The 19,626-nt window shown below is 43.5% G+C and overlaps 1 protein-coding gene across 1 annotated transcript in view; it reads left to right on the top strand.

The window, feature by feature from the left end:
* The window catches only part of LOC132384736 (natural resistance-associated macrophage protein 2-like), a 57,788-nt gene extending 38,707 nt beyond the window's left edge, over window positions 1–19,081 (top strand). Inside the window, exons 12-16 of the mRNA XM_059956170.1 lie at window positions 1,940–2,059; window positions 4,664–4,813; window positions 10,166–10,239; window positions 10,957–11,110; window positions 16,656–19,081. Of these exons, the coding sequence (XP_059812153.1) occupies window positions 1,940–2,059; window positions 4,664–4,813; window positions 10,166–10,239; window positions 10,957–11,110; window positions 16,656–16,784 (627 nt within the window). The 3' untranslated portion in view covers window positions 16,785–19,081. The remainder of the gene's footprint in view (window positions 1–1,939; window positions 2,060–4,663; window positions 4,814–10,165; window positions 10,240–10,956; window positions 11,111–16,655) is intronic.
* The last annotated feature ends 545 nt before the right edge of the window (window positions 19,082–19,626 follow it).

Below are 19,626 nucleotides of genomic sequence, written 5' to 3'. Positions count from 1 at the left end.
AATCTTTTCTGCACTCTAAAGCTTAATGACATCCTTGCTATAGGAGGGTGACCAGAACTGCACACATTACTCCAACTGTAGTCTTACCAACAACTGATGAAGTTGCAACATAACATCCTAACTGTTGTACTCAGTGCCCCGACCAATGAAGGCAAACGTACCATACAGCTTCTTCACTGCCCTGTCTACCTGTGTCACCACTTTTTGGGAACAACATACTTGTTCTTGCTGTTCTACGACACTGTCCAGGACCTTGTCATTTACTGTGCAACCCCTGCCTTGGTTTAGCTTCCCAAAATGCATCAGTTCACACCTGTTTGAATTAAATTCCTTCTGCCATTCCTTAACCCACTTCCCACAATGTCTGGCCCTGAGGATTTATCAACTTTTATTAACTTTAATACTGCTGGCACCTCCCCTTTTATAATGTGGGTATGTTTCTGGAAATCACTGTTTGCTTCCCCAAACCCCAGCTTTCATGTCTCCCTTGAGTTCCATCACTGGATTCCTGCTAGACAGCAACCTGGTCACCAGCTGCTGGTTGTTGTGATGGGGTTAGGGCCACAGTGATGAGGGGAGATGGGGTCATGGCCCAGTGGTGGAGAGTGAGCATTTGGGGTTTTACAAGTCCAGAGCCTTTTTATGTATCTTGAAGGCTACAGATTTGAACAGCTGTAAATTGAATTATACAACATAATTGTACAAATATTTATAAGCATTTACAGGTCTTTAGTTACTTTGAGTTTGTGTAAGTCTTTATGGATTCCAGCAGGCTATTACAATTGCTGTTGGCTTTCCTTGGGACATTCCTTGATTTCACATACTCTCTGTGATATTTAATCATCTCAACTCATAACCACAAGTCTTTACACTTTTTATTACAAGTCTTTATGCTTCTTAATCAATATGTATAGTCATTTATAAACTTTACAGGACTTCATGCACCTATATTGAAATCTCTTCCCCTGTGTAATTCTTTTCATACACAGGGTGTTGTATGAAAGTGTTGTATGAATATTTCATATAAACAACACTTTATTTACAGGCCTTCATTCATCTTTATGTACGTATATGCATCTTCATTAGATCCAAGGGTTTTTATGAGTCTGCACAGGTCATTATGATCCATTTATAGATCATCTGGGATAATAGGAGATTTTATGGATCTTCATATATTTTCAAGTCCACTGGATTTTACAAGACTTGCAAGTCTGCTCTTTTCAGTTTGTTTATGAATCGCTGCAGATTATTGCAAATCTTTACAAGACTGTATCAGTTTTCTGACAAGCTTTTTAGAGAATTTCCCTAGGTATTTTCAAGGCCTTGCTTTATTCTTCAGACCTCTTAGGGCCTCTCTGATGCTTTGAGACTTTATGTGTCTTTACATGTGTTCTTGGGTACTTACAAGTCTTTACCAGGCTTAATGGCTCTATAAGAATAATAAACAGAGAGGTGTGATGGATGTTTGGAGCAAAGTGCACCGGTGTTCCAGCTGGCTTTGCTGTGTACTCATATCTTCAACCAAGATCTGCAGATGACACCAATCGTTAAGGTTTAACAATGGTGAGAGTGAAAGACACATCAATGTGCTGAGGAGATGAGTGGTCTGGGAAACAGATGGTGCAGGATGTTTATTGTATAAATCCGTCAGGTTACTTGGAGGGTGAACAACAGCAGCAAAGGCAAATAAAGTGATTCTTTTTGTATCCTGGACTTTGGAAATGGAAATTATTCTAAACAGCTTCTCTGGGCTGGTTCCAGGCATGAAAGGTCAGAGGAGAGGCTCAAACTGAGTGACAAGGATGTATTGATGATCTGAGAGATGTTTCTTTCCTTCCAGCGATAGCAGCAGTGCCATCTGATTCTAAAAAACAAAGTTTGCTGATCAACATTATGGCTGCACTCAAGTCAGTTAACCACCCTTTTCCTTTGCTCACAGGGTGTGGTGCTGGGCTGCTATTTCGGAGCTCCTGCTCTCTACATTTGGGCCATTGGCATCTTGGCTGCAGGTCAGAGTTCAACCATGTCAGGGACATACACTGGACAGTTTGTCATGGAGGTAAACTTTGACTTTGTTCAGTAAACTGCAAATTTAAGATACCATGGGGTTTACTGAGAATAAATACTTTTAAAACTGTACAAGACTTGACAGTGAGACACTGGATTCAGTTCTGGTCTCTCCCACAGTGAGCACTGGGTCCATTTCTCGTATCTCCACTGTGAACACTGGACCTAGTTCTAGTCTCTCCCATCATGAGCATTGCATCTAGTTCTGGTCTCTCCCATAGTGAACACTGATCTAAACTCTCCTTTTAGCTCATTCCTCTAATCCCAGGCAGCATCCTGGTAAATCTTTTCTGCACGCCTCTCCAAAGCCTCCACAGCCTTCCTATAATGGGGAGACCAGAATTAAATGCAATACTCCAGATGTGGCCTAACCAGAGTTTTATAAAGCTGCAACATTACTTTCTGACTTTTGAATTCAGTGCCTTGACTAATAAAGGCAAGCATGGTATATGCCACCTTAGCCACCCTACCAACCTGTGTAGACACTTACAGGGAGCTGTGAACTTGGACTTCAAGATCCATCTGTACATCAATACTGTTAAAGGCCTTGCCCTTAACAGTATACTGTCCCTTTATACTTGATCCCTCAAAGTACAACAGTTCACAGATTAAACTCCATCTGCCATTTCTCTGCCCATATCTGCAAATGATCTATATCCTGCTGTATCCTTTAGCAACCTTCTATGCTATCTACAACACTGACAACCTTTGTATTGTCTGAAAACTTATTAACCCACTCATCTACATTTTTATCCAGGTAATAGACAGGTAATATTTTTATACAGTATATCAGAAACCCCAGATCCCTGCTGAGAACCATTTGTCACAGACCTTCAGGCAGAATAATTCCCATCAACCACTACCCTCTGTCCTCTATGGATAAGCCAATTCTGAATCCAAATGACAAAGTCACAGTGGATTCAATGCATCTTAATCTTCTGTATGAGATTCTGATGAAGTTCTTATCAAGTGCCTTACTAAAATGCATGTAGAGAGCATTCACATTAATCATAAACAAATAAAATTCTGCAAGTGCTGGAAATCAAAAGCAGCACAAACAAAATGCTGGAGGAATTCAGCAGGTCAGGCAGCATTTTTGGGAATGAGAAAAACAGTCGACAATTCGGGCCAAGACCCTTCTTCAGGGCTGGACAGTCCTGATGAAGGGTCTCAGCCCGAAATATCGACTGTTTATTCATTCCCATAGAAGCTGCCTGACCTGCTGAGTTCCTCCAGCTTTTTGTGTGCATTGCTCTACCTTCATCAATCACCTTCCTCTCCTTTTTGAAAAACTCAATCAATTCAGTAAAACTCAACGCCCTACACAAAGCAAAGCTGAATGTCCTTAATTAGGCCATGGTTTTCCAAATACTCATTAATCCTGTCCCTAAAAAATTTTCTCCAGGAACTTCACACTGATCTGTAGTTTCTAGGGTTATCCCTATTTCTTTTCTTCAATAATGAAACAACTTTAACTACTCGTCAAGCCAAACATTAAATCATTCTGAATCCAAACATTGATTTCTCAAACTACTGATAATGCCCCCAACCCCCCTTCACCATTTCCCCATCCCCTTTTCCCTCTCTCACCTTATCTCTTTGCCTGCCCATCACCTCCCTCTGGTGCTCCTCCCCCCTTTTCTTTCTTCATGGCCTTCTGTCTCTTTCACCAGTCAACTTCCCAGCTCTTTGCTTCATTCTTCCCCCTCCAAGTTTCATCTATCATCTTGTGTTTCTCTCTCCCTTCCCCCCCACTTTTTAAATACACTCAGCATTTTTTCTTCAGTCCTGCCGAAGGGTTTTGGCCCGAAACATCGACTGTACTCTTTTCCATAGATGCTGTCTAGTTCCATAGTTCCTCCAGCATTTTGTGTGTGTTGCATTAAACCATTTATTGCTTGGATTATGAAGGCCTTGTTTTGTTGGGGCAAGTGAACACAACTGGGCCAGCTACAATGCCTTGTGTATTCATCGCGTGACAATCCAGATTGCACTGTTACATAGCCAGCAACTGAAGGGGGAGGCAAGATTCAGTCAGAAGCAGAGACACACAAGACTGCAGATGGTGGAATCTGGAGTAAGACATAGTCTGGTGAAGAACCTCAGCGAGTCAGGCAGCAACTGTGGGGGGGGGGGGGGGGGGAGGGGCTGTCGACGTTTCCGGTTGAAACCCTGCATTGGGACAGAGTGGAAAGGGAAGATGGCCAGCATAGAAAGGGGAGGGAGAGGGGTGACAGGGAACCAGTGGGTGTATAGTGGACTGAGGAGGAGTGAAGAATGACAGGCAAATGGAGGGAGGGGTGGGGTTGGGAGACAGGGGCAGGTGGGTGATATATGGAAGCACATAGCAAAGAGGCTGATGGAGCCAAGTATTCGGTGGGAGGGGAGGGTGAAGATGGAGAAAGCTGCTTGAGGGAGATAAGCAGGAACGCAGGGCTGTCACGGCTGGACACTGACTTATGAGGAAGGTGAGAATGGAAACTATTATGGGGAAGGTAAAGGGCAGCTGGATCCAGATGGAAGTGGGGTAAGGGTGATTGCAGATAGCATTCTCACACCAACCTGCTCATCTTAACATCTTGTTTCCCTTCCTCAGGGTTTCTTGAACCTCAAGTGGTCTCGCTTTGCTCGTGTGGTCTTCACCCGGACAATTGCAATCACTCCCACCTTGTTGGTTGCTGTTTTCCAGAGTGTGGACACATTGACAGGAATGAATGATTTGCTGAATGTTCTGATGAGTTTGCAGGTGAGAAGCTTTCACTATGACTGTAATCCCTAGGCTGGCCTACACTGGTGGGGCATCTTACCCCTGCAGACTCTGTGTTGTACCTCTACAGGGAAAGGTCCTTTTGAAACAATGATATCACTAAACTGCTGGAGGAGTCAATGAGTGACTGACTGGAAAATGTATTTATCATCCACTTTATCAGTTATACATTGGTGTAAAAATTCATTTTCAATGCTGAAAAAAATAGTTAAATGGGGCAGAAAAATATCGGGACCATTCCCAGACTTCAGTGTTGTTTAGGGTATTCTGTCAGGAGCTTCGTTTGGATTAGAACAGTGATTCTGGTATGAAATTCACATCAATGTCATCAGTAACAGGAACACCTATTTCTAGCTATACCAGGGGGATTTTCAACATCTCTGGTCCAGGAAACATCATTCACAGATCCATAGAGAGATACAGCATGAGAACAGGCCCTTCAGCCCACTGAATCTGTACTGGCTATCAATCATCCATTTCCACTGATCCCATTTTATTCTCCCCACATCCCGATTAACTCCCCCCAGGTTCTAACCCTCATTCACATACTAAAGGACAACTTGCAGTGGCTGATTAGCCCACTGATTTACACACCTTTGAGATGTGGGAGGAAAAATAAAGCGCCTGGGGTGGGTGTTTGGGAGGTGGGAACCATGTGGATACAGGAAAAATATGCAAACTCCACATAGATAACCACAAACCATAGGAGCAGAATTAGGATATTTGGCTCATCAAATTTGTTCCACCATTCCATCATGGCCCATTCTCCTTCCTTTACCCATAACCCTTGACACACTGACTATTCAAGAAACTATCAACTTCTGCTTTAAATATACTCAATCACTTGGCCTCCATAGCCATCTGTGACAATGAATTCCACAGATTCACCACCCTCTAGCTAAAGAAATTCCTCCTCATCTCTGTTCTAAATGGACACTCCTCAATTCTGAGGCTGTGCCCTCTGATTCTAGACTCTCCTACATTAGGAAACATCTTCTCCATGTTCACTCCAACTAGGCTTTTCAATATTCTGTAGGTTTCAGTGAAATCCTCCCCCACATCCTTCTAAACTCCAGCGAGTACAGGCCCAGAGCCATTAAACGCTCCTTATACATTAACCCGTTTGTTCTCTGGATCATTCTCATGAGCCTCCTCTGGACCCTCTCCAATGCCAGCACACCTTTCCTTAGATAAGGGGCCCAAAACTGCTCACAATACTTGAAGAGCGGTCTGGCCAAAGCCTTATAAAGCCTCAGCATTATATCCTTGCTTTTATATTCTAGTCCTCCTGAAATAATGCTAATATTGCATTTGCCCTCCTCACCACTAACTCAACCTGCAAGTTACCCTTTAGGGAATCCAACATGAGAGCTCCCAAGTCCCTTTGCACCTTTGATTATTGATTTTTTTCTCTGTTTAGAAAATAGTGTACGCCTTTATCCCTTCTACCAAAGTGCATGACCATGCACTTCCCTACACAATATTCCATTTGCCACCTCTTTGCCCATTCTCCCAATCTGTTCAAATCCTCCTGCAGGCTCCCTGCTCCGTAACACAACCTGCCCCTCTGACTGTTATCTGCAAACCTGGCCTCAAAGCCATCAATTCTGCCTTAACAGCTGAGGTCAGGTTTGAACCCAGGGCTCTGGAGTTGTGAGGCAGTAGCTCTACCCATTCCACCACTGTGTTGCCATGTCCTTGTTTATTCATGGAACAGCCAACTTTCACTGACCCCAGGCCCCCTGAGACCGGGCATTTAAAGGGTCAATGCTCAGACTATGCTGTTCCCCAGGCTGCTGCAGTTCCCTGTGCACTCTCGCTGCTCCCACTGAACTCACGGCCTGCCTCCCCTTCCCAGTGACTTCCCCACACTCCAGACCAACTTCCAACAGGCTTTGTACACCAAAGGGGCAATCTATGCATAGAGCCAGAGAGTGTAGGTGAAGCCTTCTTTTCATCTGTATTCACTGGGAGGACATTGTGGCTGGAGATTTTAGAAAGAGGAATAGTGAAACTTGAGAGCACATTATCATTAAAAAGAAGGAGATATTAGTTGTCTCGGTGGGTATGGAGGTGGATAAATCCACAGGGCCTGATGAGGTGTATCCCAGGCTGCTATGGGAGGCAGGGAGGAGATTGCTGGGATCCTGTTGGAGATGTTTAGATCTTCACTGACTACAGGTGAGGTGTCAGATGACTGGAGGACAGTGAACGTGGTGTCTTTTTTTCAACAAGGGCAGCAGGAATAAGCCAGGTCATTACTGAGTCTGATATCAGTGGTGGGGATTCTGAGGAATGACATTAAGCTGCACTTGGTAAGTAAGGTAGGAATTAATTCAAAGAAAACATGGCTTTGTCTGACCAATTTAATTGAGTTTTTTGAAGAGGCAACATTTGTAGAATTGGCAGCAACACAGTTGATGCAGTCGGTGTGGATTTCAGTAAGACTTTTGTTAAGATGTCACATGGAGAGCTGGACTGAAAGGTTAAAAGTTAGTTAGTAAATTGGAGTCAAAATTGGCTTGGTGATTGGAGATGAAGAGTGGTGTTGGAGGGTTATTAATGTGATTGGAAGCCTTTGACCAGAAGTGTATCATCAGGATTGGCGCTGGGACCCTTGCTGTTTGTTGTAATGTATCAAGACTTGGATGTCAATGTTGGAGGTCTCGTTAGCTTGTACATGACACAAAAAGCAGTGTTGCTTTTGATGGTGAGGAAGGTAGTGTCAGGTTAAAGAATGATATTGATCAGTCGGCAAAGTGAGCAAGTTTACTGGGACCCACATTTATCAGCAGCAGTGTGTATGCAAGTTCATAGGAGAGCCTTCACTAACACCTGTGACCTTTAGTGACCTCAAACACAACCTGCCACTTACACCTGAGCCGCAGGTGAAGTCAGGATCATGGTTGCTGACCTCTGTCACATTCCACAGTTTGCTGCTCACTGCAGCACTCAAACTCCATACCCAAGGAGTGGGGACTTCATTTATGCTCTCTCAGCATGCCTGAATGAGCCCAACCAGCCACCAGGCCAATGTTCTTCCACAAAGTACAGGCATTCGATGGCTTGGTGTTCACTCCTGGCTCAGAACTTCCAAGCATCCTCGTGCCTGGAGGGCAGTAGCGGCTCCCTGCACCCAGCACCCCTCTCCTCAGGTTTGTCTGTTTCCTCTCCAAGTCTCGTACAATATATCTCCCTCACCTTCCCTCAGTCATCTGCAGTCACTCTTCACACTGCTGCTCTCTGTTCAAGCTACAGCAGGGCTGGGCTGTGACTGGCTCTTCATTGAATTGGAAAACACCCACTAGAGATAAAGGCAAGTTTGCAACATGCCTTTCTTATCCTGATCCACTTTCAGAGAGATATGGACTTGCACCCCAAGATTCTTCTGTACACTAATGCTAGTAAAGTTCCTGCCATTTATTATCTACAGTACATTCCTCTCACATGTGACCACCCAAAGCGCAACAGAACTCTATTTGTCCACATTTGCATAGCGGTTAGTGCAACACCATATGGCTTGGGGCGTTGGGGTTCAGAGTTCAATTCTGATGTCTATTGTAAGGAGTTTGTACCTCCTCCCTGTGAACACTGGTTTCCTCTCGGTGCTCCAGTTTCTTCCCATTGTCTAAAGATGTACCTGTTAGTAGGTTAACTGATCATTGTAAATTGTCCTGTGATTAAGCTGAGGTTGAATCAGTGGGTTGCTGGGCAGTGTGGCTCATTGGGTTGAAGGGCCTGTTCTGTGCTGTCTCTCTAAATAAATAAATGTTGAATGGATCTATACATTGAATCCTTTGATGACATTCCTCATTATCCACAGTCCTCTGTCTTCTATCACCAAGCCAAATCTGAATCCAATCTATTAGATCTCCATGGATTCCATAATCTTTTGGACCAGCTGGCCATGATGGACCTTGATGAATGCTCTAGTAAAGTCTATGTAGACAGCATCCATCACCCTACCCACCAATCACCACTGCTCAAAAAATTCAAATTAAGTTGTGAAGACATGACCTCCCCTGCACAAAACCATGATGACTATCTCTAATGTCAATTCTTTTCCCTATGTGTGTAAATCCTATCCCTAAGAATTTTCTCCAGTAATTTCCCTACCACTGCTCACTGGCCTTTAACTTCCTGGTTTGTCCCTGTTGCTCTGCATAAACAGGAGAACAACATTGGCTATTCTCCAGTCCTCTGGGACCTCACCTGTGACTAAAGAGGTTACAGAGATCTCTGTCAAGGCCCTAGCAATCTCCTCCCTTGCCTCCCTCAATGACCTGGGACAGATCACAGCAGGCCCTGGGGATTTATCTACCTTAATGTTCATCAAGAATCCTAACACCTCCACCTTCTTGATATCAAGATGCTCTAGAATATCAGTGTATCTTTCCCTGATCTCACTATCCTCCATGTCCTTCTCATTGGTGAATACTGATATGAAGTGTTGGATTAGTATCATCCACTTCCTCTGTCCACAGGCACAAATTCTGTCCTTTGTCCTTGAGCGGTCCTACCCTCTCCATTGCTACCCTCTTGTCTTTATGTAGGTGTAAAATTATCTTTAATCTGAATCAACAAGGACATTCCATGGCCCTTTTTACCCCTCCTGACTCTCTAAGTTCTCTCCTGCTTTCTTTATATTCCTCAAGTGGCCTGTCCAATTTCAGCTTCTTAAGCCCTTATACACTTCCTTTTCTTCTTTGACTAAACTGGCATCATCCAAAGTTCCTGAACTTTGCTGTCCTTGTCTTTATCCCTCACAAGAACATATTGATCCTGAATTCTAACCAGCTGGTCTCTAAACAACTTCCACATGTTAAGGTGTGAACTTGCTCAGTAATAGCTGCTCCCAACCTATTCTCCCCAGCTTCTGCCCAATACTGTTGTAATTAGTTTCTCTATTTAAGCACTTTCCTTTGATGTCTAGACTTATCCTCATCCAAAACCAGCTGAAAACTTACAGTTGAGGTTATTGTTCCCTAAGTGGTTTCCCACTGAAACTCCAATCACCTGGCCAGGCACATTATCCAATGCTTTCATGCATTGCTGGTTACAAGGCCACATCCACCTGGAGATTATCAAATACTGAACAGCACATCCGCCAATGGAGTGGGACAAGTTGTTGTCTCTTGAAGAAACATAGTTTCACATGATTACTTCTGAAAGCTGTGGTTTAGTGTACAATTTTATTGCACCTGTTTCCCAAGTGGACTGTTCTAGTGGTGAGGAAGGCAGCATTTTATTTCAGTAGTATATGCGTAATTCTGGTTTATTGACAATGACTCTGTCCCCAGCTTGAACAAATAATCTTTCAACTCTCTGCAGCTGCCGTTTGCGTTGATCCCAGTGTTGACGTTTACCAGTATGACCTCAATAATGAATGACTTCGTCAACGGTCTGTAAGTAGACTGAACTGAATGCTCATCTTTTTCATTTGTGCCTTAGTCTGTACATAAAGAATGACCATATTGGTGAAGAGCTAGAGGATGACCCGGCAATAATAAACTGAAACACTGTGCGGGAGAAATGTATCAAAACTAAGTACTGTTCCAGGTTTGCATGACAGACGCAGAACATAGAGCACAGAACATTACAGCATAGTACAAGCCCTTCAGCCCATGATATTGTGCTATCCTTTTAACCTACTCTAAGATCAACCTAACCCTTTCCTTCTACATAGCCCTCCATTTTTATACCATCCATGTGCTGCTCTAAGAGCTTCTTAAATGCCCCTAATACCTCTTCCACCACTCTTGGCAAGGCCCTCTGTTGGGTTGGTTGTGTGGTGAACCAATCCATTTTCTGTTAACCCATTAATGCTTCATTTGTATAAAAAGAACCAGAAGTAAAGGCACTTGAACGACAGAGCCACTGTGTTGCATTGTTAACAGGAAAATTGGTTTCAATGCTTTTTTTGGTTTGCCACTAAGACTGGCAATGAACAAGTGTCCAGATGTCAGGTCCCTGGTTTGAAAGTAGCACGTACATTGCACCACATCACTCCAGATGGAACAGATGTCACCTAGCTGTTCACCACAGTAGAGCTGACATACAGTAGCTGTGTGATTACTTGGTGCCACACTTATGTCTCCTGGATTCTTTCTATTTTCCTCCAGCATTTGGAAGATCATCGGTGGAGTTATCATTCTGATCATCTGCTGCATTAACATTTATTTTGTGATCGATTATGTTTCAAGTCTGAGTATCATGGCAATCTACATTGTAGCAGCTATTGTGGCAATTGCCTATTTGGCTTTTGTGTCTTACTTGGTAAGTTCTATTCCCTCCTTTATTTGTAAATATGGGTACCACAGGCAGTTTTGCTGTTTGATGACATGGTGGGCCTAACTTCTCTGCTGTCTTTTCCTTTTGATACTGCTGGCCAAGAAAATTCAATTGGTCTCAGTTTTAAAACTATCAATTACTGTTAGAGAATTAGCATTCCAAATTTCTAAGGACTCTCCATGCATAAGTGTGTACTAACCCTAATTTTCAAAGGCCTGGCTCTTATTTTTAAAGCTTACTATAGGAGAAGTTTGGATAGGTTGAGACTTTATTCTGTGGCATGTAGAAGAATGAGGGGAGATTGTGAGGGGTGTAGATACAGTAAGCAGGCTTTTTCTACTGAGGTTGGGTGAGACTAGAACTATAAGTCATAAATTCAGAGTGAAAAGTGAAATGTTTAAGGGGGAATACAAGGGAGAACTACTTCGCTCAGAGGTTAATGAAAATGGAATGAGCTGCCTGCAGAGATGGTGAAAGCATGTTCGATTTCAATATTTAAGGAAAATTTGGAAATGCATATGGATGAGGGGGGCATGCAGGGTGAATTGGCTTGGGCAAAATAATAGTTCAGCACAGACTAGATGGGCCAAAGGGCCTGTTTCTGTGCTAGTGCTCTATGACTCTATTTATACCCTCATAATGTTGTACCCCAAAATCAGGTCCCCCCCATCCTTAGCCTCCTCCGCTCCAGGGAGAACAACCCCAGCCTCCCCGGACCCTCCTCATAACTGAAACACCTTGGCAACAGGCAACATCTTGGGGAATCTCCTCTGCACCCTCTCCAGTGCAGTCACATCCTTCCTATAGTGCAGTGGCCAGAACTGTACACAGTACTCCAAGTGCAGTTTAATCAATGTTTTATACAGTTGTACCAAGACCTCCCTGCTCTTATGGCCCAAGCCCCAGCTAACGAAGGCAAGATTCCCATATGCCTTCTTCACCACCCCATATGCCTGTGTTGCCACCTTCAAGGATCTTTTCAACATGTGGAAAATCATGGGGAACCCAGGATCCAGCCAGAATTCCACATTCAGGGGAGAATGCTGAAGAAAATGAGGGCTCTTAGTGGCTAAAGTGCTGAGGGATGGAATTAATCAACACTCAGATAGGCAGGGATTGATCAGGGATAGTCAGTACAGTTTTGTTGGTGGAAGATTGTGCCTGACTAATTTAAAATTTTTGAAAATATACTGCTGAGGGCAATGGGATTGATGAGGTCTACCTGGACTTCAGTAAGGTCTTCAACAAGGTCAGTTGCCCAAGATCCAATGCAAGTTGACAGTTTAAAAGGTTCAGTGCAGACTAAATGGGCCGAAGGTCCTGTTTCTGTGTTGTACATTTCTATGAATCTATGACTATGGATCCAAAGTTGGCTTGGTGATTGCAGACAAAGGGTGACAGCGAAGGGTTGTTTTTGTGATTGGAAGCCTGTGACCAGTGGTACCACAGGGATCAGTGCTGGGATTCTTGGTGCTCATTGCACAGTATGCGTTAATGATCTACACATGAATGTAATTCAAGTGATCAGTAAGTTTGCAGATGACATGGAAACCGGTGATGTAGGTAGTGAGGAGGGTAAACTTAGGGTGCCGAATGATATTGATCAGCTAGTAAATTGGGCAGAGTAATGGTAGATGAAGTTTAATCCTGATGTGTGTGAGGTGATGTGCTTTGGGAGGTCTAATAAGGATAGGACATAAACTCTGAATGGTAGAGCTTGAGGAAATACTGAGGAAAAGAGGGACCTTGGTGCAGAAGTCCATAGGTCCCTAAAGGTGACGGCACAGGTAGATAAGGTGATGATGAATGCTTGCATACCTGCATTAGCTGAAGCATACAGTAAAAGATTATGGAAGTTGGGAGTAGTGTGCACATTTCTGGTCACCACATTGTAGGAAGTAGGAATGCAAATACAATGGAGAGGATGAAGAGAGATACACCAGTTGCCTGGTAAGAACGATGAATTCAGAGGAAAAACTGGATAAGCTGAATATGTTTCCGTGGAGGCCGAGGGCTGTTGACAGGATTATGAAAGGTATAAACACAAGAGATTGTGCAGATGTTAGAACTCTTGAGCAATGCATATAAAATGCTGAAGGAATTTAGCAAGTCAGGCAGCATCTATGGAGGGGAATATACGGTTGGTGCTTCAGTCGGAGACCTTTCATGATGTCTGAAAAGGAAGGGGGAAGAAACCAGAATAATCAGGTGGGGAGAGGGGTGGAGCTCAAGCTGGCAAGGGCGAGGTGAAACCATGTGAGAGGCAAGATGGTTTGGTGGAGGAGAGGGAGATGAAGTAAGAAGCTGGGAGGTGATAGGGGTATAAGGGTGAAGAAGAAGGAATATGAGAGAAGAGGGCAGTGAACCATGGAAAAAAGGAAAGGAGGAAGAGCAGATGAGGAGAAAGGGGTGAGGGGAACCAGAGTGAAGAATGGAAAAAGGGAGGAGGGGAGGTGGGAAGAAATTACAAAAAGTTAGAGAAATCGATGTTCATGCCACCAGATGGAATATGAGGTGTTGCTCCTTCAGCCTGAGTGGGGCCTCATCAGGCAGTAGAGGAGGCCATGGACTGACATGTCGGAATGGGAATGAAAAGTCAAATTGAAATGGGTTGCTGCTGTGAAATTCTGCCCTTTGTGGTGGACAGAGCACTGGTGCTTAACAAAGCAGTCCCCCAATCTACATTGCGAGAAGTAAAGAAAAAAAAGATGACTCTGGCAGACTCACAGGGGTAGTGTTCCTTCACCTGGAAGGACCATTTGGAGCCCTGTGGTGAGGGAGGAGCTGAAGAGGCAGGTGTAGCATTTGTCCTGCTTGCAGAGATAAGTGCCAGGAGGGAGGTCGGAGGGGAGGGATGAGTGGACAAGGGAGTTGTATGGAGAGCAATCCCTATAGAAAGCAGAGAGTAGAAGGTGCTTTGTGGTAGGGTCCCATTGTAGATGGCAGAAGTTATGGAGAATGATATGCTGGATACAGGGGCATGCGGGTGGTTGATCAGGACAAGGGGAACCCTGTCACTGTTATGGCGGCAGGAAGGTGGGGTGAGGGCAGATGTGCGGAGAATGGAGGAGATGTGGGTAGCATTGATGGTGGTAGAAAGTATATCTCCTGTTGTTTGGAGGATATCTCAGTTGTTCTAGAATGGAACGCCTTGTTAAGAACAGATGCAGTGGAGATGGAGGACTGAGAAAAGGGAATAGTATTCTTACAAATGACAGGGAGAGAAGAAGTATAGTCAAGATATTGTAACTGTGCAAGTCACTAGATTTATACAATTGATGAGCTCAGCATGGGTGCAGGAAACAGCACCAATGTAGTCATCAATGTAGTTGGGGAGAGTTACCAGTTATGAAAGGTATACCAAATTATGAGAAGCATAGATTGGGTGAATACTAGTAAACTTTTCCCCGGAAAACCAGAGGTCATACAGTAGATTTAAAGCGAGGAGTGAAAGGGCTAGAGCGGATCTAAGGAAATAGTTATTTTCTACCCAGAAGGGGAGTGGATTCTGGTACGCATTGCCTGAGGGGGCTGGGGGTGGGTAGTGGAGGGTATGGATCAAGTGCTGGTAATTGGAATTGGTGTAGATGGGTACAATGTTCAGCATTGACATGATGGGCTGAAGGGCCTGTTTCTGTGCAGTGTGGCTCTCAGTGCTCTACAACACTGTGAAGGTTTATATTCCTGCAATTCCCAAGTATATCCAGCAGTAGAGAATTATGCTTCCTTTGAGCTTTTAAGATTTATGAAGAAGTCATCTAAGGACCTCCCCTGAGAGTCCAAAGGCCTCTCCTTGCAGCTTGTGATTATTGTGGATAGAAATAGAAATCAGGTACCTGAGACCCAGATTGTGTTTATAATTAGTGGCAGATGTACTTAGTTGATCAGGTGACAATCCCAACTGCTCATAGGGGCTCAAGATTAAATGTTATTTATAGCACTTTTCCATGAAAGCTCCTGTCAGAATAGTTGAAGTTAGATAATATTGTATGTTGCATTATCTGCAGATCTAAACCCAAGATTAAATTAAGAATCCCTCAAAGGAGAGTCAGGGCTAAAGTGTTAAATATGTATGAATCAAAATTTTCCAAATAACTGTCTTCTGGATGTTAACTGAGATTTACAGAGCCTCATAGTCTCCTTTTTTCGTTACCACAGAGTTCAGTGGTCCACCATCATATTCTAAGTGTCATTAAGCTTATTCACCGCAGGTTCCCTGAATGGTGGAGTGCATTCTGTTTATCGACAATTACTGCATCAGTTTCAGTCGTCACACATTTCACAACTTCAGTGTACACTATTGCGAGATTGCACATATCCCAATGCATTTCGCCTCACAGTTGTGACCTTAGGATTCAGCCTTTCAGGGACGCATGCATACAATACAAGCAGTCCTCTTCCAGCTACTGGATAGCGCTGCTTCAAGGATGGATGCTCAGTGATGCATGTTCTCCTAGGCAGCACTCCTGGGTTCCTGGAGTTGTGAAGGAGCAGCTCCAGTCGCTGTCTATTGTGCCTCTCAGATCTTGTCTACTTGTCCCAATCTCATAACCTTCTTTGTTTCTGTTTTATACTTTATGCCTCTATGAATTCCAGGATCCCATACAATTTACCCAGGCCAATACCCAGGCGTTTCACACTTCTCTGTATTAAATTCCATCCACCTCCTGTTTGCCCATTCTGCCAGCCTCACTGTTCCTCACTTGGAACAGACAATCACTCCCCTCCTTACAGACCATCGCACTTCCAACCATGGGTCGTCAGCAGGTCCGGACATTTTACCCTGCACTCCCGAGTCTAGGTCATGAATATATGTAAAATCCAGTGGTCCCAGCACTGTCCACATCTCTCAGTCTGGAAAGTAACCCTTCCCCACCACTCTCTGCTTGCTACCTTTAATCCAAGTTCCCCTCCTACTGCTGCAGAGCCTTTAATTCCATATTGTCATAGAATAATATAGCATGGAAACAGGTCCTTCGACCTAACTTGTCCAGGCCAACCAAAGTACCCACCTAAGCTAGTCCCATGGTGACCATCTTTGGCCTATATCCCTCTAATTCTCATCCATCTATACACTTGTGCAAATGTATTTTAAATGTTGTTATTATATCTACCTCAACCACATCTTTTGGCAACTCATTCCATGTATGGACCACCCTTTGGATGAAGAAGTTGCCCCTCAGGTCCCTTATAAATTTTTCTGTTCTCACCCTAAACTAGAGCCCTCTAGTTTTTGAATCCTTAACTCTGGGGAAAAGACTGTGTGTATTCACCCTGTCCATGTACCTCATGATTTTATTGATCTCTGCAATGTCACCCCTCAGTTTCCCATGTTCCAAGGAATAAAGCCCTAGCCTGTCCAACTTCTCTCCACAACTCAGGCACTCAAGTCCTGGCAACATCTTTGTTGACTGGTACTTTATCAAACAGATCCAGAATACTCAAGCTACACTCTGAAATAGCACCTTAGAGTTCTGGTTCTGTGAGCCACATACTTGAGCCTAACTGTTTTTTGTCTGACTCTCTGCAGGTGTGGTTTTGTTTGGTTTCCATGGGTGTCCCATTCTTGGATTGCAGACATGACAACGAGAATGGTATGATGACTGTGGAAGACCAAAGTCAGGTATTTCGACAAGTTGATTGGAGTACCGTCCGCTGAAGAGATCCTGTCAGAGATCACTGAGAACTGCTTGTGTTGCTGATATGACTTTTCTCAACTGGGACTGAGTTGGAGCATCATATGTAAATGATTGTCAATAATTAGTTTGAATACTTGATTTATTAGATCATGATTTAAAGAAATTATTTCTAATTAAAGGCAAAGTCTGATACTGCACCTTTCCTTTTGGAAACCATCAAACCACAGGAACACGCAACTAAATTACAGGGGCCAGTGTGTCACACAACGAGTCATGGAGTCATACAGCACAGAAGCAGGTCCTTTGGCTCAACTGGTCCATGCCGACCAAAAGGCCCCTCCAAGCTAGTCCCATTTGCCAGTGTTTGGTCCATATCCTTCTAAACCTTTCCTATCCGTGTACCTGTCCAACTGTCTTTTAAAATGGTTGTGGAGATTCCCAATAGGAATTGAAACCTTAGTGTTCATTGTTGTCAAGGGACACTACTGTAGACATGACCTTCCTCACTAAGTCATGGAGTCATAGAGTACTACAACAAAGAAACAGGGCCTTTGGCCCATCTAATCCATACCAGCTTGATCTGCCTAGTTCCATCTATGTGCACCCGGACCATATGCCTTCAAACCCCTTCCATCCATGTATCTGTCGAAATTCCTCTGAAATGTTACAATTAAACCCACATCTACCACTTCCATACTTGCACCATCCTCTGAGTGAAGATGGTTCCCTTCAGATTCCCCGTAAATACTTCATTTTTCATCCTAAACCTATGACCTCTAGTTCCAGTCTCACCCAACCTGAGGAAAAAAGTCTGCATGCATACTCTATCTATACCTCTCATAATTTTGCATACCTCTATAAGATCTCCACTTATTCTCCTGTGCTCAAAGGAATAAAATCCTAACCTATTCAACCTTTCCCTATAACTCAGGTTCTCAAGTCCTGGCAACATCCTTGTAAATTTTCTTTGTACTCTTTCAAGCTCAAACTGTAGGTAGGTGACCAGAACGGCACACAATGCTCCAAATTCGGCCTAGCCAACTTCTTATACAACTTCAACATAACATCCCAATTCCTGTACTCTATACTTTGATTTATAAAGATCAATGTGTCAAAAGGTCTCTTTACAATCCTATCTACCTGTGATGCCACTGTGAGGTCATGACCCAGTTAGCGGATCAAGCCCACTTCTTGATAGGCACCAGTACACACATGATCTGCTCCTTTTAGACCCTGAACATTCCGCTATGGGGTAGGAGTGGTTAGCAATGGGGATTCCTTCATAAACTGCGTAATTTCCCAACGTAATTTTGAATAATCTTATATTTCCGCCCCTTTAAGAAAATCCTAATCTGATCTGAAGTCCTCAATGACTTAAGTAGGTATTGCCTCACTTTTTTGGGAAAAGAAATTGGAGTCTGTAGAGGTGAGGATACAGAGGGAAAGTAAGAAATGGGACATATGCAGTAGTAGAGTGTGAAGGATAGATTGTGGAAGAGAGGGGGAGAAGGGCAGAAGACAGATTTGGGAAGCAGGGAGAGACTGAAGGGCAGAGACAGGGTAAAGGATGGCACAGTAGAGGAAGGAAGAGGCAGAAGGTAGAGGTAGGGGGATAGGTAGAGGGAAAATCACATTCCTAACAGTGACCTCGATGAGCACCATAGACACTGCAAACATCCACCCTATTCCCACCAACCATCTCGGTGTCCTGTCTGTAAGATTTCCAACCACAGTTAAATTTTGGATTTGTATATAAATTAAATTATGATCACATAGTTTAACTTAAGTTAGCACCAAGTCATTTCAGTTCTTCACCAATTGGGTTGTCTGTATCTTACAGTGGAAACTGCAGGTACTAGGTACCAAGTGCATATGACAGCAACATTGGCCCACTGCTATTACAGTACCAAGCCCACATCAACAGCAGAATTGTCCAACATAGGGAAAAGCGGCCAAAGATGCCCTCAGATATGGAGGTTCTCCTAAGCTGTGCAGTGCTTGGGCTTTGTCTCTTGAAACCACCCCAGCTGCCCTATGCGAACCAAGGATGATTCTACTTGGGATTTAAAAGAATATCAGGGAAAATCCTGATACTGTTCCACTTACATAGTTCCCAAATTCCTCTTTGGTTACAGACTCACTTCCAGTAGTTGGTGCCAGGTTTCACTCTGTACAATGAACAACACATCCAAGAGAAATGGAAGATTGTACTAGTGAGCTTTCTCATGAAATAATTTTGTTAATATTTGAATTTGTATTTTGTAAGTATTCTCATCAAGGTGTACATATTAAAAATTAAATAAATAAGTTTTTTTTTTCCGAAGCAATTATGTATGTTTTCCACCTCCAAAAGTTCAAGTTGATTGTTGTGGGCATTTACATACCCAGATTATAAATGCCATGAAAGTGAGCATTTTTCAACAGCAGCACAGTTACAAACATGGCAAATATAAGTTAACATAAACTTAAAATAACATGAAGTGTACATAATTTACAAACAGTTAAAACAAAATAAACTTAACACAAGTGCAAGTAGAGAGAGAGAATAAGGAAATCCAGTCTGAGGTCACATTCGGGTTTTTCGAGTGGGTTCAAGAACTTGATGGCAGTATAGAAGAAGCTGTTGTTTAACCTTGAAGTGTGGGCCTTCATGCTTTTGTAGCTCTTGTTTGATGGCAGTATTAAGAAGATGGCATGGTCTGGATGGTGATGCCTTATTTTTGCAAAGTTGCAGACTCCTAGCTGGGCTCCAGGTACCATAGTGTGATCTCAGTACCTCCTATTGGAATGGTACTCACCTCTGGCTTCCAGAGAGCAGCCGTAACATCAGTCTGCTTGCAGTTCACGCTTCCTTTAATGAGA

Source organism: Hypanus sabinus, chromosome X1, assembly GCF_030144855.1.
Source record: "Hypanus sabinus isolate sHypSab1 chromosome X1, sHypSab1.hap1, whole genome shotgun sequence".
Classification (NCBI taxonomy): domain Eukaryota; kingdom Metazoa; phylum Chordata; class Chondrichthyes; order Myliobatiformes; family Dasyatidae; genus Hypanus; species Hypanus sabinus.
This window is presented reverse-complemented; position numbering and strand designations above follow the sequence as displayed.